The following is a 24,098-nucleotide window of genomic DNA, read 5'->3' as shown; positions in this document are numbered from 1 at the left end:
AAGTTCATTTAAAATACAGTCACAGGAAATTGTGGTTTTTACCACTCTTTTTTTTTAAAGGACACTACATTTAATTTGTAAAGTAGGAATAAACTCAGCAAGTTATTTTATGTTTCCAGGTGGCCTAAAGTATGTTTGTTCAAACTATTACTCAGTTCTTCAACACAAAAGATAATGAGTTCTATACTAACACACACACACACACACACACACACACACACACACACACAGCATTTAAATTGCTAACCTTTTGGAAACTGCTGGGAAAGAAAAGCTTGTGAAGACGGTTTGCTTACCCAGCAAATGCACTTCCCGAGAAAGTCAGCGATACCTGGGAGACTTTCATAGATACCATCAAATTTATTCTTGCTTCTGAGGGTTTAGAATGAGCTGTTTTTATGGGCAGAGTGACAGGTTTGACGAGGCAGAAGGTGTCACTGTACTAACAACAGCTTAGAAGCGTGACAAAAGATTCTTGAATAATGACAAGAAACGACCTGTTACGTACCAGGACAAGGGGCGGGGGTGTATAGCTCAGTGGCTCAGCGCCTGCCTCTCAAGTGCAAGGTCCTTAGTTTGATTCCCGGTACCAAAGTGGGGGGAAAAAACCAGGGCAAAGAGTAGCTAACTGGTGGCTAAAAGCTGGGGAAGGGCTGGATCCCTGCGAAGTGGGTGAAAGTTGCTAGGGTAAAAGAACGCACCCTAGCGCCTTAAAAGGTGCTGATGGATTAACTTGTTTTACCCTCCCAGTGAGACACTGAAATGAGGCTTTTCCCTCTTCCAAGGAATTTAACAGGGATGGTGCAGATGACAGCAGTTGCAGACGGGTGGGGGAGGGGTGCCCCGACCCTCCCACACGGGGTGTGATGCGTGGACATTCTTCCTGGCAGTCAGGCTGGTTACTGACAAGACCCTAAGGCACACTGCGTGCTGTTGCCTCACCATTTGGCCACCAGAAACAGGGGCCACCAGCTCTCCTATGTCCAGAACACCCGTCCCCTCCCTCCCCAGAGTTCAGGACTTGAAACCTTGCAGGTTCGCGCAAGCTCCGGGCCCAGGGAGTTGTAGTTGTTGTGTACATGCTGGAAGCTTGCTTGGGATGAGCCATTCTGTAGCCGAATGGGCACTGCCAGGGCTGGTGTCCGGGGACAGCATTTTTATAAAGGTTGTGTGCATCTTTGCATTCTGCTTTGTGCATTAGAACCAGCCCCTGCCAGCCCGAAACTGCTCAGACCCCGGAGACCCCCGTTATCCCAGAGACAGCACTCATCTCCTCTGAGTGGGCCGTCACACCCACAACCTAACCCGGTCCACGCTCACGTGCCCCCGTTCCGGACCATTCCCGATCTCCACACTGCTGGTGGTGACAGCACCGTCCACCACAGCCCTAGCGGTGCCTGGACCCCTCCCCCCTTCCCACCCAAGCCAGGCTTCCTTGCTGTTGCGTTAATATTATCCCTTCATTATTGCAGACTGATCAGGTCCACGATCTCCCAAACACATGGACAGCGAAGGCTAAATAAAAGAGACAAATGGAATGATTTCAGGGCTCCAGGGGGATCAGAACCCGCTCACAGAATTCGAGATTCTCTCAGGGCTAAGACTAAGATCTTCTCTGGGTGGCCCATATTTATTTAGTTATCAGAACAAGGGAGGGGAGTACTCAAGAAGGGTGGAACCACCCAAGGACTCCTCCAAGTAAGGCCTTATGTTAATATAGGAGAGCTATGTTAACTCCAGGGAGGTCTCTGCCCAGGAGTGAGATGCCTGCAGCTGCAGTCTTCATGTAGTTGAGGGTGGAGCCAGGTGTGCTTAGCTCTGGCCTTGCCTCGTGCTTTGCATCACCGGCCACTCAGGACCAGTGACTCACAGAGGTTCACTTACTATGAGTCCGCTGCCCATCTCCAGACAAGGGGCCTGGGCCTTGGACAGACTCACAAGTAAACATGGAGGACCCGTTGGTTAATATTAAATCGGGCTCAGAGCCGCCTCGTAGTGGTCTCCATCACCTTGCCACAGAACTTACGTAGTAACCAGTGGCTTTTGTAGCCCTTCCCTGCTTGTAATTCATCAAGGTGTAGGAGCCATTTCTTGAGGTAAGACTCAGCCAACCCCGTCTGCAGGCCAGATCTGGTCCCTTCGCTGTTCTTGTACAGCCTGTGAGCAGACGACAGCCTTTACTTTTCGTGTGGTAGATAAAACCCGCCGTCCTGAACCTGTGGCTCTGCCTCCAAGGTGTCTCCTGGCCACTGGCAAGGAGGCAGGAGATGAGCACCATTCCCCAGGGAGCCCTTCCCCACGGAGCCCCTCCCAGACAGAGGCTTCTGTCCTGAACGTCCTGTCCAGATACTGCCGCTAGTGGTTTATCAGCCACCCCTGCCTGGCCAGGAGGCTGGAAGACAGGGGCTTCACCTGGGTACAGCTCCATGCTGTGCCGTGGCAGGACCCTGCTTCCAAGGAGGTGGACTGCGTGGACAGCAGCCTGCGTCACAGAGCAGGCGTTCGCGCAGAGGGGACGGAAAGGGCCTATGCACTGAGGGAGCGTGAGTGGCATCTAGGCTGTGGCTAAAGAGTAACGCGAGATTTTCCCTCATATGGCCAGAGTCCGTTCATCCATCTGACACAGTGGTCAGCTGTCTGCCAAAGCCGCAGGGATTCTTAGTTGATGTTTACCTCACCATCATCAGCACCCTAAGAAAAACACAAACAAATAAACAAACAAAACCCACTCAGGTTCCTAGTGGTGCACCGTGCTGTTTGGGGCCCTTTAGCCAAGGTGGGATAGAGTGACTGACGGGCATCACCATACCTTGCTGAGAACTCCCCACATCCAGGCCCTACATAGTACTGTGAATATACTGTAAGCAGTTTCATGCTCACAGAAGCCCCATGAGTGAGTGGAACTGCTGCCGTGCCCATTTTACAGGAGAGAAAACTGAGGCAGAAAGAAGTGAATCACTTGGCTGGAGCCACACAGCTGACAGATGGTGGATTTGGACCCCATCTGCCTGACTGCGGAGGCTCTGATCTACTTCTCTGCCATCCGGATTTCAGTCTAAGCCCGAGCAGGACAATTAGGCCACAACAGAAACCCATTCAGCCAGCAGATGCCCATAAAGAGCAGGGAATTCCTGCCACATGAAAGTGAGCAAGGGTGCAGAGCTGAAAAGGGAGGAGCACTGACCTGATGGCTGAGATGCCACTGGGGAGCCTGGAGGGGCTTTCTGGATACACAGGACCAGGGTCAGAAGATGAGGGAAAGCAGGCGGCCAAGACACCCTAGCAAAGGGCGTAGAAACTGCGATGGGGACTCTCTGTGTTTCCGTCTCATCCATCCATCCATCCATCCAGTCATCAATCCAGTCACACACGACCCTGCTCATTCAGTGATCTACCCGCCTGTCCACACCTCCAGTCCCCGTCTGTCACCCGTCAGCCCTGATCCGTCTATCCATCCATCCATCCATCCATCATAGCTCCAGCCGTGGCTGACTGTCACAGTCCCCTGAGCCTCGGGGTAGAGCTTAGCTGGAGGGAGAAGCCCGGCGTCGCCCCCGCAGACACGTGGCTGCCCGTGTCAGCGGGAACTAGATCTACAAATACCAATCCTTGTGGTTTGCAAAGTGCGTCCCTCAGAGCATCCGCCCGACAGCTCCCGGAGGAGGCAGGTAGGGTGGATGTCATCTCACCCACTTTATCACTGAGGAAGCTGAGGCCCTGAAAGGCCAGTCCTAGAAAAAGGGGGAACTTGGACTTGAACCAAGACATCGTGGCTGTTGGTCCAGTGCCCTCCAGTCTATAACTCCCACTTCTGTAGGTGACCTTCAGGGGCGCACTCTCAGCTGGCCCCAGGCCTGCCCTGGAGCACGTGGGCTCTTGGGGCTTTTGCTCTGGGTGGTCTCCTTTGCCCTTCTTAGACTGTGTTCCTGGAGGCAGATGTTCTTCTGAGCTCAGTTCTGTGCACACGGGGCTCTCCAGAAGTCTTGTCCTTCCTCATTTAAAGGCCCTGGCTCACCCAGCCCTAGACGCTGAGTGAAGCACATAAAGTGACCGGGGCAGATTGACTTCCAGGGGCTAGGGTACCCCTCAGGAGAGAACGCTTCAGTCTTCCCTGGAGAAGTAAGTTTCCTCATTTCTGTTGAGCCAGCAAAAGCCACCTAACCAAGGATATCCATCGTGGAAGGTGTGGCTCTGGACTGCTGTGGGTTTTTGGGCCTTTGAGCCAGGCTTTGGATTCTGAAAGGACAGTTTCCTTATAGGCAGCCATGGCTGAGATTTCAACGGTCACAGTCCTTGGAGAGCTTTCTGTGGAAGGAGGTGGGTCAAGCCCAGACATAGCCACATGGCCGTGTAGGGGCAGGCGCTGAGTCTGCCCTGAGCCGATTCCCCTTCTAAGGCAGGGGTTGGGTCTCGGGGGGGTTTTCCAGGTGTCCACTTGACATTAGTTAATAGCACTGGCGTTAATTAAGAGCAAGTTCCCACGTGGCTCGGCTTTCTGGCACTCTGAGGACCTCTGCTCCCCTTGGAGCTGGAGGGTCACTAGGTCTCTCTCCTCCCACCAGGAGCAAATGTGCATCGCCTCTGCCTTCATCCAGGGATGCTGGAGTGGGCGACACGGGGGAGGGAGGGCGCTGGTGCCCTTTGAGGTTTGATCGCATGGCCGTGGGGCCCCCGCTGAGGGGTTTGCAGCTCCAAACACCCTGTTCCCAAGTTCCCCCTGACAGCCGAACAAGCCTGGGGAGAGGCAGCCAACCTGAGGGGTCATTGTGTATGTTCCAGAGTCTCCCCCGCAGACTCCGGCTGAGGATGGATCCGAGGACCTGGGCTCTGAGACCTCTGATGCTAAGAGCACTCCGACGGCCGAAGGTGGGGCCTCCCTCCTCCACTGCCCCCTCAGACACCCGCGCCCCACCTGCAGCCTGCGCTTCGCAGTAACTTCAGCCGCCCTCCCCCCGCAGCCCCACACACGCCGCCCTCTGGCTGCCCTGCTGCTTCCTGTCTGCTGGCTGAGATACGCGCTCGTTCACTGCTTGGCGGGGCGCTGTCTCGGGAGCCGGCCTGCTTTGGTGCTAAGCCACCAGTGCTGGTACAGGCGCCTCCGCCCTGTGTGTACCCTGCAGAGCCTGGGCCGTGGGGCAAAGCAGGGCACAGGCAGTGTCTCCTACATCCGTTGTCCTCCTCTGCCCCCTCCGAAGCCCCTACCTTGCTTTTCTCTCGAGGGCTACGAGGGCCCCTGCAGCAGCTTGGCGGAGGCAGGGCGGGCCGTGCACACCTCATGCCCACGCGGCGGGACGTCTCATTCCTTGGGCTCTGGGCATGGCCTTATCCTCTCACCTGTCCTCTCCAACATTTGAAGCACCTCATATATTTCCCGAAATGCTTCTTAGTCCTGATTTTGACCGCCTCCTCTTGCCTCCCATCTGTGTCAGTGGAGACTACTGCGTTCGGCTTCTGGAAATAGAAAACCCGCCTAGCTGGCACACATGTGAAGAGATTTATTTGTGTCCCGCAAAGAGATGGCTGGGCTCCGGCAGCAGCTTCCCTGTGGTCAGTGCGCTTCTGTGATCACCCGCTGTCACCTCCAGGGACTGGATTGCTGCCTCACGGCTGCAGCACGGCCGCTGCCTCCTGAGCAACAGCAAGCCACAAAGCAAAGCGGTCAGTGTGACCCCAAAGCCAAGTATGTTCCTTTCTCATTTGGAAAGCAAGCGTTCAGCCGGGCCTGTGATCCCAGCGCTCGGGAGGCTGAGGCAGGAGCACCGCTAGGAGTTCGAGGCCAGCCTGAGCTACATAGTGAGTTCAAGGCCAGCCTGCACCGCCAAGCGAGACCCTGTCTCAAAATAAAAGGAAACAAGGGTTCTCCTGCAAGTGCCACCTGACAGATTTCCGCTTGGATCTCACGGGCCTCCTGAGCACTAGATCTCAGGGCCGCCCCTGGCTGCAAGGGAAGCTGGGAGATTGAGCGGTGGGCTTTTCCGCCCCATAAGTAGAAGTCAAGGAAGGACACTGAACAAAGGTTTGGAGCGTGTGCCCCTCCGCCTCTGTCCCTCCTGCAGAGGCTCAAGGGTTATTCGCACACCTCTCCAGGCCTGGGCGTTGCTCGGAACCCTGTGCCATGGGCTGAGCAGCTGGCCCAGCACCCACCTTTGGAGTGACCCGGAAAGCAGCCTGCCAGTTGCTCCGTATAACGGCACGTCCCTGGAGGATGCAACTGCGTGGTCCGTACCCCAAAATCCTCGGGGTGTGAAGGCGCTCTCCGCTCTCCTCTGAGAGCCGGCGACACGCGGCAGTTGCTGCTCATCTGGTTAGGGCAGCTCTGCGAGTTGCCTGCCGCCCCGAGAAGGTCCTGAAGCCGAGCCAGATCTCACGCCAGCCTCCGAAGCCACAGCGCTGGGCGCCCCGTCAGCACCGCTCCGGAGGGAGCTCCGCCTCGCCTTACGGCTGCCTGGCCCTGCACGCGTGCGGCCCCACGTGCCGTGGCCCTCGGCAACGGGAAGGGAGCTGCAGAGCGCCCAAGTCCGCCGCGGCCCAGTGACCTTCGCTAAACTCAGCGGACGCCGGCTCCAGGGAAGCCTTCACAGCTGGCAGCTCCTTACGTGTGCCCATGCGCCAGGGTGGGCTCCGGAGGACCACAGGCCAGAGCGTTTACCTTGCAGGGATGCTGGCCACTGCCTCTGGAGGCCACCCTTACCTGCTGCCTCTTCTGTGAAGCCGGGCCCATCTGGTGGTCAAGCAGGACTGGGCAGGACTGGCCTGGTGATGGCCATGTGGGGGGCTCTGTGCTTGTTAAGTGGGGGCTCCAGACCTGGGGAACAAGGGCTTAGAGGTGGTAGAGAGCTCAGAGGTCACCTGTGATGGCCCTCCCATTTTGCGGCTGAGGGAACCGGGGCCCAAAGAGGACAAAAGACTTGCTGAGAGCCTCACAGCAAAAGCACAGGTGCTGGCCCTGTCTGCAGAATCCCCCGGGCTGTGCCCCTGCACTGTCTTGAGGATCGCACAGCAGGGAATCGTCCTCTGGCTTGCAGCAGTTCCTCTTTAGAAACACCGGGACCATCCCGTCAGTCGGTCTGTCTCACCGTAACACTTACACGAGCTGGTTCTCCTGGAGGGTGGGCTGGTGTCCAGTGGCCGCTGCCCCTGCAGCAGCGTGCTCCGCGCTTGCTGGGGAGAGGGGGCGGGAGCCGTGCTGGGACCTGCTTTGCACTGGTGTCCTCCTGCATGCAGCCGGCCCCTCCTCACTCCCCGCCCCGCACTGCTCCTGCACACAGCACAGGCGCGAGCTGGGCGGCTGGCCGGCCCCGCTTAGGCGACTCTTGGTGGTTTCCAGAAGTGACTGCACCCTTAGTGGATGAGAGAGCCCCCGGCAAGCAGGCTGCCCAGCCCCGCCTGGAGATCCCAGAAGGAACCACAGGTGAGGGCAGCGCCAGAGAGCGCCGGGCAGGCACGGCCCCAGCGAGGGCTCCGCGTCGGGGCATCCTCGTTTCCAGCAAGGTGGGAATGTGGGCAACACTGGCTTCTAGAAATCCCGGGTTGTTGGGAGTCGGGGGCCTTGGTGCCCAGCTGCTTCCTGCCAGCCTCTCGGGGGGCCTTTGCGGTTTCTAGATTCCTCCTGGATCCTCCTCCCCTTGCCTCGGGCAGGGCATCAGCTCCAGAGGGCTCTCCGCAGGGTTTTCCGAGGCGGCTGTGGCAGATCCACACCTCCTTCACCTCTGAAGTCCGGCCGCCCTGCTGCTCAGACTCTGCCCCATGGCCCGTTACCCTCAAGGGCTGGTTTTCCCCTAGGAGCCCCCAAGCATGCGGCAGGGTCCAGATGAGTGTGTCACACTTCGGGGCGTCTGCAGGGGTGTCCTGGAGGAGCTCAGGAATGTGATCTTGCATCCATTTCTAGGAACATGTGGCCTTTCAAACCTTCCTTTCTAGAGCAGGCGTGTGAGGTTGCTGGTAACACAGAGGATGACAGGTCAGCAACAGAAACAGCACTGGCGGGGCTGGGGATTTAGCTCAGCGGCAAAAGCGCCTGCCTGGCAAGTGCAAGGTCGTGAGTTCGGTTCCCGGCACCGGAGAAAAACCAAAAAAAAAGAAAAAAAAAAAAAGAAATAGCACTGGCTTGGGGCTACCCAGTCACGCAAGAGCTACACTGCATCAGCCCCTGGGAAGGGCCAGCACGGCCTGGAGCCTCTGGGGTCGTTCCTTTCACGCCCTCTTTCTTGGGCTTATACCCCTGGGGAAGTGCAGCATGCCCAGCTGCCTAGCAAGAAACGCAGAAGAAGCGGGTGTAGCGGTTCGGCCCACTGCTCGGGAGGCTGAGCGGGGAAGATCGCTTGACTCCATGAGTTTGAGACCAGCTTGAGCAACATAACAAGAATCCGTCCAAAAACCAAAAGGATAGTGGGAGAAATGCAGAAGGGCTCTGTACAGGGTTACCCCCGGTGGAGGGCAAAGAAGTGCCCAGGGAGGGGTTTCTTTCTTTGCAGAAGATGCGCTCTCTGTGACGCTTGGGAAGCCTGCAGCTATCTCTCACCGTCCCTGCACTGAGAGTCCGTTGCGGGGCTTGCGGTGAGACTCTTGTCCCTTCAGAGTGCAGTTCTGCTTTGCAACGTGATCAGCCGTGAAATCTGAAATGGGTGAGGCCCACGTTTGAATCCCGGAAGCCTGAAAGGGCCTCAGTGTGAAGGCCACAGAAAAACTTGCAGGGTGAGATCACAGGGGACTGAACTGTCTTCTGGCCCTCCGCTGTTTCAGCGGGGTCTATCCTCTGCCTGAGGACGAGTCCTCCAGCCATCGCTTGATTTGTCCGTCGCCCTGGGTAACCAGAAACACCTTCTTGTCCGTATTGCAAAACGCGGTCTGTAAATGCCGATCAGAGTGACCAGTCCCACGTGGCGGTCAGTCTCCTAACCTCATTCTGTGCTGCGGCCCCTTCTTCTGGGGCTGGTGTGGACAGGGGGTGAGAGCAGGCGGTGTGAACCGCCCCCACCCGTGCAGGCGTGTGGAGTAACTTCTCCCATCGGGAGGCCCTGTTTCCGCTCTTCCAGACTCTTCTTCCTGCCCCGTCTCCTGTCCCCTGAAGGTCCTCTGCGCTGGGTCCCTGCACGCACGTCCTCTCTCCTCTGCCCTGGGGGTCGGAGGGTCCAGCTCCAGCCTCACTCTGCTGAGGGTGGCTCTCCTGCTGGTGGCCGCAGGATGTGACCTAACGTGCCCGCACGGCTCTCTCTAACGTGCCCACGTTAGGTCCGCAGGGACACTGGCGAGCGAATGGGGTACACAGCTTTCTGCCAGGGCAGCAGCAACACACTCTGCCCGCCACCAAGGCAGGACCGGCTCCTCTCCTATGCTCTAGCACTCCCAGGTTTCGAGCCAGAGAGTACACGTGCCACATGTCTCTGTGTGATTGGTGCCTACAGAGACTTCACTGGGACCGAGATGGGAGACGGCATGGAGCCACCCCCAACCCTCGAAGCCACCCTGTCCAAGGAAATCATCCTCAGAATTTCCCTCCCTTCTTTCTCCTTGAAGTCCTCGGGGTGGCAGGAGGCTTTAGAGTTGGTAAACACTTCTCGGCTGTCACCTCTGACTGTGTATCTTAGTTTAGCCCCTGACTGTAGCACGTCCATCTGCCGAATCCTGGTATTCCTGTGAAACCACCTAGCGATACCGTCAGGGCTGCAGTGCGCGGATGCTGTGAGTCCTGCGATGGAAACCCTCCCCAGGGGCAGGAGAGGACGTTAGCGCTGTGATGCCAGCTCTCTCCGTGCACTCTCTCCCTGCGTTTTCAGAGTACCCCTGCCCCAGCCAGAGGTATCACCACACTCCAATTTCTGCCTCGAATCAGGCCAAGGACGTGGGATCTCTGCGTGGGTGCAGGGAGGCGAGCCAGCTCGCCTGTGCCGTGGCGTGGTGGTGTCCGGAATGCCCTCTCTCCGGCCCACTGTCTCAAGGACTCCGTGGCCATTTAGCTGGACCTGCTGTCACCCTGAGACTTTCTTCCATGTCCGTAACCTTGTCCAAAATTCAGACCACACCCGTGCTTGTTGCTGAGATTCCCGGAGCGCTGGGCCAGCGCTTGCCCACTGTTGCATCCCATGATGAGGAACCGCCACCATCAGACCTGCGGGGCAGCACGGGTCTACTCCAGGGCACGCAGAGGGTGTTTGTACTGGTGACCTGTAGACGCAGAGCTCCCGAGCCCACTCCTGCCCCACCGCAGCCGCCCTGGGACAGCCAACAGCGCCATGCTTAGAAAGCCACCCGTGGCTGCCCAGCGACGCCGAGAATCTTTTCCCTGTTGCACTCTCCGTGGCAGCGTGATGGGCAGTGCTGGTCGCTGGACCGGTTTCAGTGTGGAGACAGCGCTGGGTCTCTCTGCCCCGCCGCAGGCAGGCTGGTCACTCAGAGTGGGGAGGACAGTGTGTACCGACTTGCCTTGTACACGCTGCCTCTGGACAGTTGCGCGCCTTGTCCTGATTTCTCCTGTTGCCTGGGATGAGTACTTACTGATTTTGGTCCTGTTGATGTGATCAGGGACTTTGCTCAGCTTTCTTTCTTTGGGGTGACTGGGATTCTCTGAACAGGAGCCTAAGGACCACCCCCCAAAAAATACTAGTTCCTGGGATTGCTAACCTTCTTCAGCGAGGCAGTACTTGCTCCAAGTGTGCCTTTAAAGGGATTTGGTGGGAAGGAGCTGAACAGCTTCGGGGCCCCTGCCGTACACCAGGCATTGTGCTGAGCACCTGCACCAACCCCCCACTACCCTGCTGTCCTCCTGCAGGACAGGCAAGCCTCGTCTCCTCGGGGTTCCAGTTGAGTCAATGGAGGCTCAGGGAGATCAATGAGCGGTGGTATCTGGGCGTGCACCCTGCTGCTCCAGCAATGCATAGTCTATCCCTGAACTCCTGCCCGCTGGGTGGCAGGGCTGCCCCTGGGACATGGCTCCCGGCCCAGCGCACGGCAAGTGCCCCTCTGACCCCCTGTCCTGGTATCTCGGTGGAGCGAGGTGTCAGTCCCTGGACCCTTGTTGGAGAAGTCTCTCGTCCTCGGCCACAGTTACGGGCAAGGCGTGTGGGTGCTGCAGGTTTCATTTGGGGAGCTTTTGTCACGACTGCCCCAGGCCGTGGCCTTTGCAGAGGACCTGAAGCTGCAGCCCCTGGGGCTCAGAGGACTGCCTCTCTGCAGGTTTGAGGACAGATACCAGCAGATGCAGAAAGCTGGGGGTCCAACAGACAGTAACTATCTTTGCTTTTGTCTTCTTCCTGTTGCTGCCTAAACCAGCTGAAGAAGCGGGCATTGGAGACACCCCAACCCTGGAAGACCAAGCCGCTGGACACGTGACTCAAGGTCAGTGACCCAAATTTCCTCCGCAACCTGGGGTCGGGAGGGGGGAGATAGAAGCACTCAAGTAGGCTCTACCCTAAAAGAGCTTGGACCTGGGCCCTAATTCTGCATCCGGGAGATCTGAGTTGCTGATTCTTGTCGAAGGTGGGCTCCTCAGATGCGGGAAGACCCCTGCTGGGATTTGTATGATACTGTTTGAGTCTTTCCCAAGGCAGAGTGTCCTGAAGGAAGTTGGCCTCGCCCAGCTTGGGAACTGAGGACAAATGTGCCACAGAAATGCGAGTTTGTGTCCTGGGTGGCTCTGGTGTTTTCTGGCCCCTTCCTGAGCCAAAGTGCAGGTGCGTCACAGCCCAGCTTTTACACGTGAACATTCTCCTGTGCAGCCCTCAAGCCTGCTGGGACTTCCTTCTTAGGAACCAAGCTGCTGTGTGCACGAGAAGTAGCTTTCTAGAACCACTTGTCGTAAATATTGTAAGGACTTGATTTAAAAATCCTAGAGGACCTTAGGGAGTAGAGACCTCTAATGTGGTTAAAACATAGGCTGGGCTTGTTTCCCAGTGTTTTCTGGATAACTTGAAAGTCTGCCGTATAATGAGGAGGATTGCAGACGGCCTGGGAAGAGGCTGTGCTTTTCTCCAGAGCGTCGTAGGAGATTTATCCGTTGTTTTACCCGCGGCGCTGTCTGCTTCCAGGGATTGTGCTGCCCTCAGGGCATGGCGAGGCCTCACTGCCCATCCTGGCCCCTAGGGGGCAGTATGTTCACAATTGCGTCCCTATGTGCAGACACTTTCCTTTCCTCCCCTGATCTCATCCAAAATGGAGCCTTTGGGGTTATGGACTCGGCTAGAAGGAAGCTGGAGAGTTTATTATAGGTTATTCTTTTGGGACTAGGTGGGACGTGCAAAGAGTTGAAAGCTAGAAAAACAAGCCGGGCATGGTGGCGCACGCCTGTAATCCCAGCACTTGGGAGGCTGAGGCAGGAGGATCAAGACAAGCCTGGGCTACAAAGTGAGCTCAAGGCCAGTTTGAACTGCATAGTGAGACCCTACCTCAAAAAGACACACACACACACAAAAAGGAAAGTTAGAAAAATAAATGGTGCCAGGCTGGGGAAGTAGCTTAGCAATAGAATGCCTTCCTAGCGTGTTCAGAGTCCGGGGTTCAATCCCCAGTACTACAGAAATAATTAAGGGTCATTATTAGGAGAACCATAACTCGCCTGTCCTTAACACACAGACACTCTAAAGGGGCATTCACGTGAATGGGCCAGACAAAACGAGTGTCCCCTTGATCAACTGAATGGACAGACAGCACGTTGCGTGGCCAGTCAGAGAAGGGATACCCTGAACCCTGCGTTGCCGCAGTGGGCCAGCCTGTGAGCCGAGCATGCCGGCACAGCCCTATAATCCCAGCTGCTTGGGAGGTCGAGGCAGGAGGATCTCCTGTCGAGGTCAGCCGTTGTCTCAAAACTTTATGCAGGTAGGGGGCTATATGCCGTGATAGAGCCCCTGCCTAGCGGGCACAGGCCCTGGGCTTGATCTCCAGCGCTGAAAAAGGCAAAAGACAGAAGGAGAGGGAGAGGAAAGGGAACCTCGCTGCCACCCGGCCAGGTTCTACCGGAAGGCCAGAACCTTCAGGAGATTTGAACTCCCTTGAAAGAGGAGGAAACTTCTATAGCGCGAGGGGTCGTACGCAGAAAGGCCCAGGAGATACTGGTGTGCTCCCTTCCCAGCACATCAGATGGGCCTTGGAGGTCACCAGGTCCCGCTGTCCGTGCTTTTATCGGGGAGAAAAGAGGGCCAGAGAGGGGCGGTGCCACCCAGAGCCCCCCGGCACGTTGGTGGCAGACAGAGCAAGAGAGCTTTCACTGCAAGCAGGCAGACGCAGAGGGAAGAGCCCAGAGCCACACCTCTGCCTCTGTTAGATGGGTTTATGACGACATAAGTGTGCTTTTCTGGTGGCCAGCGCGACGTCCCTCTCTTAAACAATTACTGCGCCCTTGCTAACCTTTTGCCACTGCTGCTTCTTCAAACCCAGAAGAGATAAGCGCTCCAGGCCAGCAGAGGGAGGCGCCTGAGCGGGCCCTGGCCAAGGAGCTCAGCGCTCGAGTCCAGCCTGGACGTAGCGGAGAAGTGGCTGGGGTCCCCGAGCCGCCTCTGGGTGGAAAGCAGGCGGAAGCTGCTGCTCCGGAAGTTGCCTGTGCTCCTCTGCAGCCTCCCGTCTGCCCAGCGCCCCCGCTACCCCGAGGCCCTGAGAGCCCTGCGCAGGAACGGGGACCCGAGCATGGGGACCAAGCCAAGGAGGCGCGAGACGTTTCAGAGCCCTCCTTCCCTGGACATCTCCACAGGGAGCCGGAGAGGGGCGAGGGTGTCCAGGAGAGCCCTCTGAGGCCGCCAGGCCGCCATGGAGGCGAGGCCTCGGACCTGGGCACCCCGGGTCTCACCCTCCCACACGCGCCCCGCGTGCCCAGGGCTCCCTGCCTGCCTGAGGGCCCCACAGGAGACACACATCAGCCTTTGGGGAGAGCACCTGAGCACCAAGGTTCCGAGCTGCGGCCGCGCCAGCCTGTGGGAAACCAGGACCAGGAGGGGCCCCCTCTGCAGGGGGCCCAGGGCAAGGAAAGGCTGGGGGGTGAGAAGGAGGTGGACGAAGACCGCGACATTGATGAGTCGTCGCCCCAGGACTCGCCTCCCTCCCAGGTCTCCCCGGCCCCCAGCGGGCCGCCCCCTCGTGCTGTCTCCAGAGAACCCGCTGGCGTGCCTGGGTTCCCGGCCGAGGGTGCCATCCCGCTCCCTGTTGATCTCCTCTCCAAAGTTCCCACAGAGAGCCTGGCCTCACCGCCAGACGGGCCTCGCACAGGGCCCGCGGTGGACGGGCCTGAGCCCGGTCCCGAGTTCACCTTCCACGTGGAAATAAAGGCCAACGTGCCGAAGGAGCAGGCACGCCCGGAGCTGGATTTGGAAGGGGCTGCGCTCCCAGCGGCCGCCAGAGAAGAGCAAGAGGCCCTGGGCCCCTCTGTGGGAGAGCCCGCAAAGGAGGCTGCCCTTCCCGAGCCATCGGAGAAGCGGCCTGCAGCTGGTCTGCCCGGGAGGCCTGTCAGCCGGGTCCCTCAACTCAAAGGTCTGTGCGTGAGCTCCCTCGCTGGCCCCCTGGCTCCTTCCTGGGCCATCCAGGCTGCAGGCACTGCCACTGAGCTTCCGGCCCGCCTTCACTCCTGCCGCCTGCAAGGTTCTAGGACAGCTACTAAACCAAGCACCTGGGCCGCTGCCACCTCCCCTCCTCAGCCGCCTGCCACCGGGCCCGGTAGCACCTGCTCCTCCCACGCTTGCCCGTGTTCTGCATGTCACCAACACCCTGGCCGGTGCTTTCGTCCTGTTCGGTTCTCTGCGCCCTTCATGTGTCAGCCCGTCCGTCATCCCACAGGACGGTGTCAGCACGCTTCGCAGAGCGGGTAACTGTTGAGCCTCACACGCGCAGGCTAGAGCCCTCCCAACTCCTCTAAGCAGGCAAAATTAGCCCCACTTTGCAGATGAGGAGACTGAGGCTCAGGAGGTAAAGTAACAGGCCGAAGGTCACCCATAGGAGGTGACAGAGCCAGGCTCAGAATCCAGGCGGGTCTGCTCTGAAAGATCCTCTTCCCGTACCCACCTCCTCACAGAGACGCAGAGACCAACTGCCGTCTCCTGCTGCCCTTGTCAGCAGACAGTTTGTCACCTTTGGCAGGCGACACCCGCGTAGCAGCTGGAGGTGGCCAGGAGCCCATGAGGGGCCTTTGGCCCAGCAGCCCTGCCCACTCTGCCCTGCCCTGTGGCAGGAGGGCAAGTGAGCAGAGACAGCGCCCTCCTGGTCCAAAGCGCCCTCCCCCTGGGCAGAGACCCAGGCTGCCCCCGTGCTGTCCTCACACACCCCGTGCCGTGCCTTCAGCTCCGCCCCCACCCGGAGCGCAGTCATAGCAGCCCTTCCGATTTGCGTCCCAGGGGAGCCGCACGGGTTTAGAATTCTAGAATGTGCTCATTTTAGAATTATGTGCCGGAGCTCGACGTGGAGGTGCACGCCTGTAATCCCAGAACTCTGGGAGCCTGAGGCGGGAGAACCAGCAAGCGTGAGCCTACTCGGGGCAGTTGAGCGGCTTAGTGAGACCCTGTCTCAAAATAAAAAGGGCTGGGGACATAACTCAAAGCCCCTAGGTTCGATTCCTAGAACCAAAAAGTAATTATTTGCAGGGCCCAGAGACTGGTGCCGCTGAATCTAACAGTCATAAACGTCTGTTAAATTTTGATCAGATTCTGCTTGTAGAGACAGCTTTGAGATGTGCTAGCTGAAGGAACCCGTGTTTAAAATGTAAGTCAGAAAAGAAGTCCTGTGTCCTGTTTTAAATTCCCAACAGCAGAGGACAAATGACTGTGACTTGACCAGAGGTTTCCTGAAGTGCCGCTGTACTGAATCCCGGCCCATGGGCCGTCCGCGGGTGTGCCTGGGGTGGGGGCGACGGCTCGGTGACCCAGCGGCTTTGGGTGGAAGGGGCTAAGCAGAGCTAGCCGGGCTTTGGTGCTGCAGGGCCCGCCAGGGCCGTCAGCACCCTGATGTATGTTGTGATCCCTTGGGAAAGACGCACCGTGTGTTTCCCGAATGCGTTTGCTCCCACCCGTCAGGCCTCTGGTCTGACTGAGTCCCACCCTGATTTGGGAAGTGCCCGGCTCAAGGGTGCTCTCGTGACACAGACGGTGCTGGCTGATCTGAGCAAAGGCAGGAACTTGTACGTCAGGTCCTCTCGGAGCTTCTGTTGCTGGGAACCGCGTTCATCCCGGTGGACCTGGAACCTGCTTCAGCAGTCTCTCCCGTGATTCCTCCACAGTCAGGTTGGGAAGCCCTGGGCTAGAGGAGCGGTGCTTGTCGCCCCACACCCCCGCGGGCCCCAGTGCCCCCGGGCAGAGGGAGTAGATGCTGGAACTAGAGAAGCAAGTCGACGGTCAGAGCTCAGTGCGGCGGAGGCCGGCCTCAGTGGCCGTGGCACAGTTCTGCCACGCGTGCGGCCCCTAAGCAGCTGGCAGAGGTCGCTGCTGAAGTCCCGATGTTGCCCGCAGGAGGTCTGATGGTAACTCACTGGAAGCCGCTCTGGAGAAGGAAACCAGGATTGGCCCCCCTAGAGGCCCCCGGGCGGCGGGAGGAGCACAGGGCTGGGGCAGCGTGGGAGGGCCGCGTGTGAAAGCAGCAGACCGTGACCAAGGTCCGTGAGTGGAGGGCGGGCTCTGGGGGCGCAGCCAGCTGCAAGGGGGTGAGGACATCACCCGGTTCACCGTTTTTGTAGCAGATGGCTGGGAGCGGGGAAAGGTGGTCAGCGTAAGGTGGCCGGCAGGGTGGACACTGGACCCACTGATGAACTAAGAGCTGGTGGCGGGGGAGCCAGGGGGCTCCAGTCAGACTTCTGGGCTCCAGAAGGTGAGGGAACTGCACAGAAAGCCACGGCCGGCCTCCGGGCACCGGGGAGACGAGCGCCCACCTGATCCTGGGCTCCCGCGCGGGCCCAGAGCTGGCTGAGCCGCCCCCACTCCCTGGAGGCTTGAGCGCTCCCGAGACTGGACTTGGCTCTGGCGGGGAAGGGAGGGAGCTGTGGGAGGGAGTCCTCACGGCCTTCCCTCAGCAGCAGTGCGGCCACCTGTGCCGCTAACAGCGTCCCTGCGTCCCCTCTGCACGTGCCCACCTGCCGCCAGCCTGCTGTCCCTGTCCCGGTGTTGCCCCACCCAAGCGCTGGCCGTGCTGTGCTGCGTTGGTACTAACAAAACGAGACCTAGGCGACTGCAGGGAAGAGAGACTCGGTCGCACACGTGCCTCCGATCCCGAGCCGCTAGCCAAGCCCTGCAGGCTCTCCTCCTGAGCGAGGAAAATGAGGTGTAACGTATTTCTCCTCTTATATTTTATCAGCTCGCATGGTCAGTAAAGGCAAAGATGGGACTGGAAGTGACGACAAAAAAGCCAAGGTAGGTGAACGGTCCCGTGGTTCTCCGCTGCAGCCGCATTTCCTCTCTCAGGCACTTCGCACCTTAAAACTGCTGCGAAGCGCACAGTGGTGGGGTTCCGGGAGCAGTCCACCACAGCCCTAGATAACCCTGATTAGAGGAGCACGGAACTTCCAATGTGAAGCCGGCCAGCGAGGCTGGGGAAGGGGCTCAGTGGCGGAGCATACGCGTAAATGCACAGGCCCTGGGTTGCCTTCTCAGTAACAGTTAAATAAGTAAACGCTGCCTGGGACACCTGCACTGTAATCGGCAGCGGAGCTCTGCGGGTCTCCAGGTCCAGAAGATGGGTCTGAAGTTTGGTAGCTTGGGTTGAGCTCCCCCAGGAGTGCCTGCCCTGGGTAATCGTGTGTGTCCCTGTCGGCCTGTGTCGCTTCCCCACTCCTGCTCCTTCCCTTGGGGTTTCCTTGTTTTTTTTTGGTACTGGGAATCGAACTCGGGACCTTGAGCTTGCCACATAGGTGCCGTGCCGCTGAGCTATACTCCTGGCCCAGGGATCTCCTTCTTGACAAGGCTGACGTAGAAAAGGTCTCAGTCACTTAGGCGGGGAATCTGAAGGTGATAAGAAATGTACCGCAGAAGCCCAGGCTCCTGCTCTGTCGCTCCCACTCCCACCGCAGAGCACCCTAGATCCAGCCTCTCCGCTTGTATTCCCTCCCCCCGGGCCACGCTCCCCAGTCCCCAGAGACAGCAGGAACGGTGGGTATCGGTCTCCATCCACCAAGGAGCCCTGCTCGAGCGGGCAGCTCCCTCCCGGAAGTTGTCCGGCTCCACAGGGTCACTGTTAGTCACCACCCTACCAGGCTAAGTATGTGGAGCATGTTCAGGAGCTAACCTTGGTCAGACTGGGATTTACCAGACAGACCAGCTAGTGTTCAGTTTTATTTGGAACTTGAATCAGAAAGAGTGTGTGTGTGTGTGTGTGTGTGTGTGTGTAGCCTCAGCGGTATCAGACAGAATCTATGCGCACCCTATCACTTCCCCAAGATCTGAGCAGAGAATGGGCACCTCTGACCCATGACATGTTGGGAATTTGTTCTTAAGAAACAACCCAAGACTCTTGATCTTGATGATTTCCACTGACTTATTGAGTGTGAAGCTCCTTTAACCGGTGTTCTCCAAAGTGGGAGGCACAAGAAGACCCAGTGGCTGCAGAAAGGACATACTAGAACGTCTATCCATATTTCATCTTCTCTTTTCAAAGTTCTGTCGAGTGCTTTCTCTGGCAGCACAGACACTACGGTACATGCGAGCCCTGTCATACGCAGTGTCTGCCATGCTTTGGCACTGTGGCTCATGTATGTAGCGGGTAGGTAATTCCATGTAAGGGACTGGGGTGATTTTCCTCCTTTACTGCTCAGAGGGGCTGATGAGGGCACCTGACCGTGCTGTGTGAGCTCACTGCTCTAAACTACGACTGCCTGCTTCATGTTTAGTTACTGTCCTTTTTTGAGTTTGTGTTCCTTCCCATGTGCTGACTTTTATTTTGATTTATGTTTGTTTTTAAGACCTCCACACCTTTCTGTGCTAAAACCCTGAGAAACAGGCCTTGCCTTAGCCCCACACACCCCACTCCTGGTAGCTCAGACCCTTTGATCAAACCCTCCAGCCCTGCCGTGTGCCCTGATCCAACTTCCTCTCCTAAACACGTCTCTACTGTCACACCCCGAACTGGCAATTCTGGAGCAAAGGAGATGAAACTTAAGGTAAGGAAATTGCCTTTGACAAAGATAGGCTGCTCTGAAGTGTTCAGATGTGTTTTCTTAGCTCCTGAGACCTTTTTTTTTTTTTTGACAGAGAAGAGCTATGCAGTCTACAGTTCTGGTTGAGAGAGGAAAGGCGGCTCCGAGCTGTACTTTCTCCCCCAAGTGGTACCCCTGAGACACCTGGGGGATTCTAGTTTGAAAGTTTCGTTTTAGCTGGGTGTGGTGGCACACGCCTATAACCCCAGCACTCTGGGAAGCTGAAGCAGGAGGACTGCAAATTTGCTGGACAACTTAGTGACTTAGAAAGACCTGTCTCAAAGGGAAAAACTGCTTAAAGGGCTAGGAATGGAGCTCATTGTGAAGGCCCTGGCTTCAATCCTTAGTAACTTCAAGGAAGTACTAGGAAGGAAGGAAGGAAGGAAGGAAGCCATTTCTCTAACTGGGTTCTTTTGCGCATTGCTGTGTCCTCGTCTGCTTCAACACCATTGGCCTGCAGCGACATGTCCCACCAGCCTGCCCCCTCCCGAGCTCCCTGTGGTCTGGGGCTCCTGTCGGTTTATTCTGGAGTTCACGCTACATCTAACGGTCACCAGCTGGGGAGCCAAACCCGTCACGGCCTGCGGTCAGCAGGCTGTCCCCGGGCCAGCTCCGTCCCCGAGCTGTCCCAGCGCTCGCCCACCAAGGGCTCTTCGGGTTACTGAGAATGTCGGGGTTGCTGAGAACTGCGGGTGGTTTGGGAGAAAATGTTCAGCATTCCTGCTCAGTGCTCAGTTCAGTGGAAGGTCAAGTTCATGGAGCCCTGGTGAAACCAGCCACTCGCAGTCAGTCAGATATATCCATAGTCAGAGTCGGAAAATGGGTATTCCCCGTAGTGGAGTCTCCCCGAGGTCCTGTCCTGTAATCAGACACCGAGCGGATAATGCCCCTGACCGTTGCTACGAGCCCTACTGTCTTGATGAAGCTGTTGGCATGGCCGTGCTGATAACCACTGCAAACAGTCCCTCTGAGAGGAATTAGTCACCAGGGTGCCTGGCAAAGGGCTGGGGCAGTGGGGCCGGATGCCCAGTGAACCTTGAGACCGTAGCTGTGCGTTGCATTCAGTAGGCAAAAGGCTAGCCCTGTCTTCACCACCTTGAGTCAAGCTGGCAAAGCGAGCTTGAGCTTGACTCACCGACGTTCGTCATCCCCAGTGGTAAGAACCACTGTACCCTGATTTGGTTTACAGGGGGCGGATGGCAAAACTGGAGCAAAGACGGCTACACCCCGGGGAGCGGCCCCTTCCGGTCAGAAAGGTGCTGCCAACGCCACCAGGATTCCAGCCAAAACCACGCCCAGCCCAAAGACACCGCCCGGCGCTGGTAAGGAGAATGTTCCTTGCGTCCCAGTGTGCGGAAGCTCGCAGAAGGTGCAGACCCTAGTCTCAGCGTGCCACTGACGTAATGCCTGGCGGCTGATCCATGCCTGTACTTTACTAAGCACTGGAGTGTTCGTTTTCTTCTTAGTCCTTTTGGCAATTTTCTTTTCTTTTGGTTTTTTTGTTCTGTTTCTTGTTTTTTGAGACAGGGTCTCGCTGTGTAGTTCAGGCTGGCCTTGATCTTGTGGTGATCCATCCTGCCTCAGCCTCCCGAGTACTGGGATTACAGGTGTATGCCACCACACCCGGGTTTCCTTTTTGCACTTTTCTGAGCTATATATTGAATCCTCACCTTTTGTCACCAAAGAATTCAAGGTTCTGTGTAACCAGCTCGTAGGGGTTTCTCCGGGGATTTCCCACTCAAATCCAGGGTTCCGAGGAGGCAGCCCCCGCATGAGGTGTTTTCAGGGCCCCAGGGGGATGTGGGGCGCTGTCTGTCTGGACACGGAGCAGCAGCCCCAACAGATGGCTGTGCGTGAGCTCACACCGGCCCCGGCCCTGCCCAGCGGCACCCGCGAGGGCTGCGGAGGCTTCTGGCAAATCGGAAGGTCTTAGCTGGGCAGCGCACGCTGAGCTTGGCCCCTCGGGCCCCATGAGTGAAACTCAGTCAGTGTGGAGCACCCTGCTCTGTCCAGCTGCCTCAGGCCCAGTAGCCCTGGGGCTGTCCCGGCGACCTGTCCCTGGCTGTGCTGGCCTGGCCTCAGGTGGCCTCAGAGCCCGCCTTGGTAGCTGCGTGATCTTGAGTGTGGAAAGTGGCGCCCGCCCAGACACGGCTCGCTAAGCCGCTGGTTTGCTGCTGTTGCTTAGCGCGTCCTTGCTGGTGTTTTCCTCACACACTCACGATCCAGGGGGCATTGGTGGAATTCTGACGCTCCTCGCTTATCGTTGTCCAGCTGACTTACACGGTAGCGACTGGAGACCAGGGCCTGCCCCGCTTGGGGATCTCACCGCCGCCACGAGGCAGCTGCCTGCCGCCGCCCGGCCCTCCCCGGGCCCCGGGCCTGTTTCCCGCCCCCGCTCCCTGCCTGCCGCTCGGCCTCCCTCTCCCGCGCTGGCCTGGACGCTGCCGCTGGAAAAACTCGTTGCTTAAGCCTGATTATAATGAGGCCGTCTGTGGGTTTCTCTTTTTAAGCTTTGAAGCAAGTGCAGAGAAAACCACCCCCTGCGGGGGCAAAACCGGAGAGAGGTAATTCTGGGGCTGCTTCCCCGGGTGGGCAGACTTGGCGTGTGCGCTGTCCCCAGCTTGTTTTCAGGCCAGGGGACCTGCTGGGGCCGTGCAGGCTGCCCGGGGCGTTGAGTGTGGAGCGGTTCCCTCCCTGCTTCTCTTTGTGCGGTTTGTGCTTGAGGGGTGGGGGTGGGGTGCTGTTAAACTCGGTGTTCTCATCTGCTTCAGGGACAAGGGCTGCGGGGATGGGGGCCGGGGAGCATGTGTCTCAAACTGTTTGGGGTGCTGGAAGCTTGGGTTGTCCCTAACCAAGGGTGCAGTGGGAAATCCCCACTGGCATTTACTAGGAGATTTTGTTTGTTTGTTTGTTTTTTGTTGTTTTCCTCCGGTACCGGGAATTGAACTCAAGACCTTGCGCTTGCCAGGCAGGTGCTGTGCCGCTGAGCTAAATCCCCAGGCCCGGTCGAGGAGTTTTGATGTTTTGGTTTCTGTTCTTCTGTGGTACTAGGGATCTACCCAGGGACGCAATGCTAGACCAGCATTTTATCACAGAGCTATAACCATAGCTCCTGGTGGTTTTGTTTTTCTTTTTGAAATGGGGTCTCATGTTGCTGAGGTCAGTCTTGAGCCCATAGGCTCAAGTGGTCCCCGCCTCAGCCTACCGCGCAGCTGAGATTACAGGTGTGCACCACCACACCCAGCTCCTAGTGGCCCCAGAGGGACCCTTTCAGAACTGTCCTGAGGGCTCTGCTGTCTCACCCCAGTTTTCAGATGAGGACACAGGCTTAAGGAAGATAATTAGTTGCCCAAGGTTACTCTGCAAGCAAGTGGCTTGGAAAGGATTTGAACTGACACCAAGCCCACCCCTGCCCTGGAGACAGACCTTGCCCTGTCGCAGAGACCCCACCGTGTCCTTCTGCGGGAGAGGAAGGCGTCCCCTGTCCTGCCGCCACAGAGCTTGAAGGCTTGGCAGCATCTGAGGCCGGGAAACCCAGACTCTAAACTCGGAGCTCTTGCTCCGCTCTTGACGCGAGCAGCCGCGGGTTGGCTGATTGGCCACACCGGGCAGCAGAGAGGAGCGTTCGTCCCAGGGGCTTCCTGGTGACCCTGGGTGGCACGGGTGGGTGGGGAGTGAGGGAAACTGAGTTGGCACCCCCACCGCTGCATACCCTGCTCTATCAGATGTGGGTGGGGCCCAGAAATCTGCCTTTTGCAAGTCCCACGCCCTCCTCACAGGCTCTGGAGACTTTCAGACTCTCCCCGCAAAAATAGGAAAGCTCCAGGGATTGACTCGGGTCTGCGGGGCCCACTTTGAGAAATGCTAGATTGTGAGGCGGACAGAAGAGCAAACCTGCGGTGTAACGGGGCCTGGGGAGGGGAGGGCGGTCATAGCCTCGTGTTTGGGCAGAGGATGCCCACGGAGGAGGGCAGGGCTGCGTCTGCGGGCAGAGAGCCCCAGCGGCCCTTCCGGCATTAGGAAAGGTGCGTGAGGGAGCGCGTTCGGGGGAGCTGGGAGCAAGCCGGGCTCCTCGGCGTGTGCAGGGCCAGCTGCAGGGCCTGCAGAGCGGGGCAGACGACAGGCGCAGGTACAGCACCCTGGAGGCCGGGTTCCGGAGGGAGCCCGGGACCCGCTGGGCCGCTTCGAATCCACCCGGAGGGTAAAAGGCCAGGCGCGTCCAGGCTGGCGGGCGGCAGCGGGGCCCTGCCGGTGTTCTGCCCTTGGTTGAGGTAAGGGCACGCGGAAGTGAGTTTTTGCGAGCACAGCCCTGCCTGGGTCCCCCCCACTGAGGTACAGTCCCCTGAGTTCTCAGGCCGAGGCCTTTACGCTCAGAGCGGGACAGCGCACAGCTAGCTGGAGGCCACCCCTTACCCTAGGACTGTGGGAGCGCGAATCGGGTGTTGGGGTGCTGGTGACCCTCTGTTACTTTCCTGGGAAATAACTGGGCGTCCCTGTCCCTAGGGGATAAGGCGGGCAGGAGGCAGTGCTTTTCTGAAATAGGTTCCAGGGCTCCTTCTGCGGCCTCGCGGTGTTCTCAGCCCCGTTCCCACCTGTGCCTGCTCGGTCTGAGCCTGGGCGTGGTGGGGCGGGGCCGGCGGGGAAGCAGCCTCAGGGCTTCGCCGACTGCTGCCCCCCGTGCCACCCCCTCACGCCTCTCCTTCTCCCTCAGGTGAATCAGCAAAATCTGGGGATCGCAGCGGCTACAGCAGTCCTGGCTCCCCGGGAACCCCTGGCAGCCGCTCCCGCACCCCATCTCTGCCAACCCCACCCACCCGGGAGCCCAAGAAGGTGGCAGTGGTCCGCACGCCACCCAAGTCACCGTCCTCCACCAAGAGCCGCCTGCAGACGGCCCCTGTGCCCATGCCCGACCTGAAGAACGTCAGGTCCAAGATCGGCTCCACTGAGAACCTGAAGCACCAGCCAGGAGGCGGGAAGGTAGGGCAGGGGGCGGGAAGGAAGGCAGGGGGGG

General features: G+C 58.3%; 1 protein-coding gene across 13 annotated transcripts in view; it reads left to right on the top strand.

The window, feature by feature from the left end:
• Positions 1-24,098, top strand: part of Mapt (microtubule-associated protein tau) — a 49,001-nt gene that overhangs the window by 1,992 nt on the left and 22,911 nt on the right. For 3 of the 13 annotated variants that reach the window (XM_013503149.1, XM_013503146.1, XM_013503144.1), the window contains exons 2-9: positions 4,780-4,866; positions 7,328-7,411; positions 11,269-11,334; positions 13,369-14,451; positions 17,254-17,309; positions 20,277-20,409; positions 21,598-21,651; positions 23,799-24,064. In XM_013503149.1, coding sequence (XP_013358603.1) covers positions 4,780-4,866; positions 7,328-7,411; positions 11,269-11,334; positions 13,369-14,451; positions 17,254-17,309; positions 20,277-20,409; positions 21,598-21,651; positions 23,799-24,064 — 1,829 coding nt within the window. The remainder of the gene's footprint in view (positions 1-4,779; positions 4,867-7,327; positions 7,412-11,268; positions 11,335-13,368; positions 14,452-17,253; positions 17,310-20,276; positions 20,410-21,597; positions 21,652-23,798; positions 24,065-24,098) is intronic. The other 10 variants (XM_013503148.1, XM_013503145.1, XM_005402264.1 and 7 more) reach the window with 6 other exon arrangements.

This window comes from Chinchilla lanigera, unplaced genomic scaffold, assembly GCF_000276665.1.
Source record: "Chinchilla lanigera isolate Chin_1 unplaced genomic scaffold, ChiLan1.0 scaffold00077, whole genome shotgun sequence".
Lineage (NCBI taxonomy): Eukaryota > Metazoa > Chordata > Mammalia > Rodentia > Chinchillidae > Chinchilla > Chinchilla lanigera.
The sequence above is the reverse complement of the archived record's forward strand: the minus strand, read 5'-3'. Positions and strand labels throughout refer to the sequence as shown.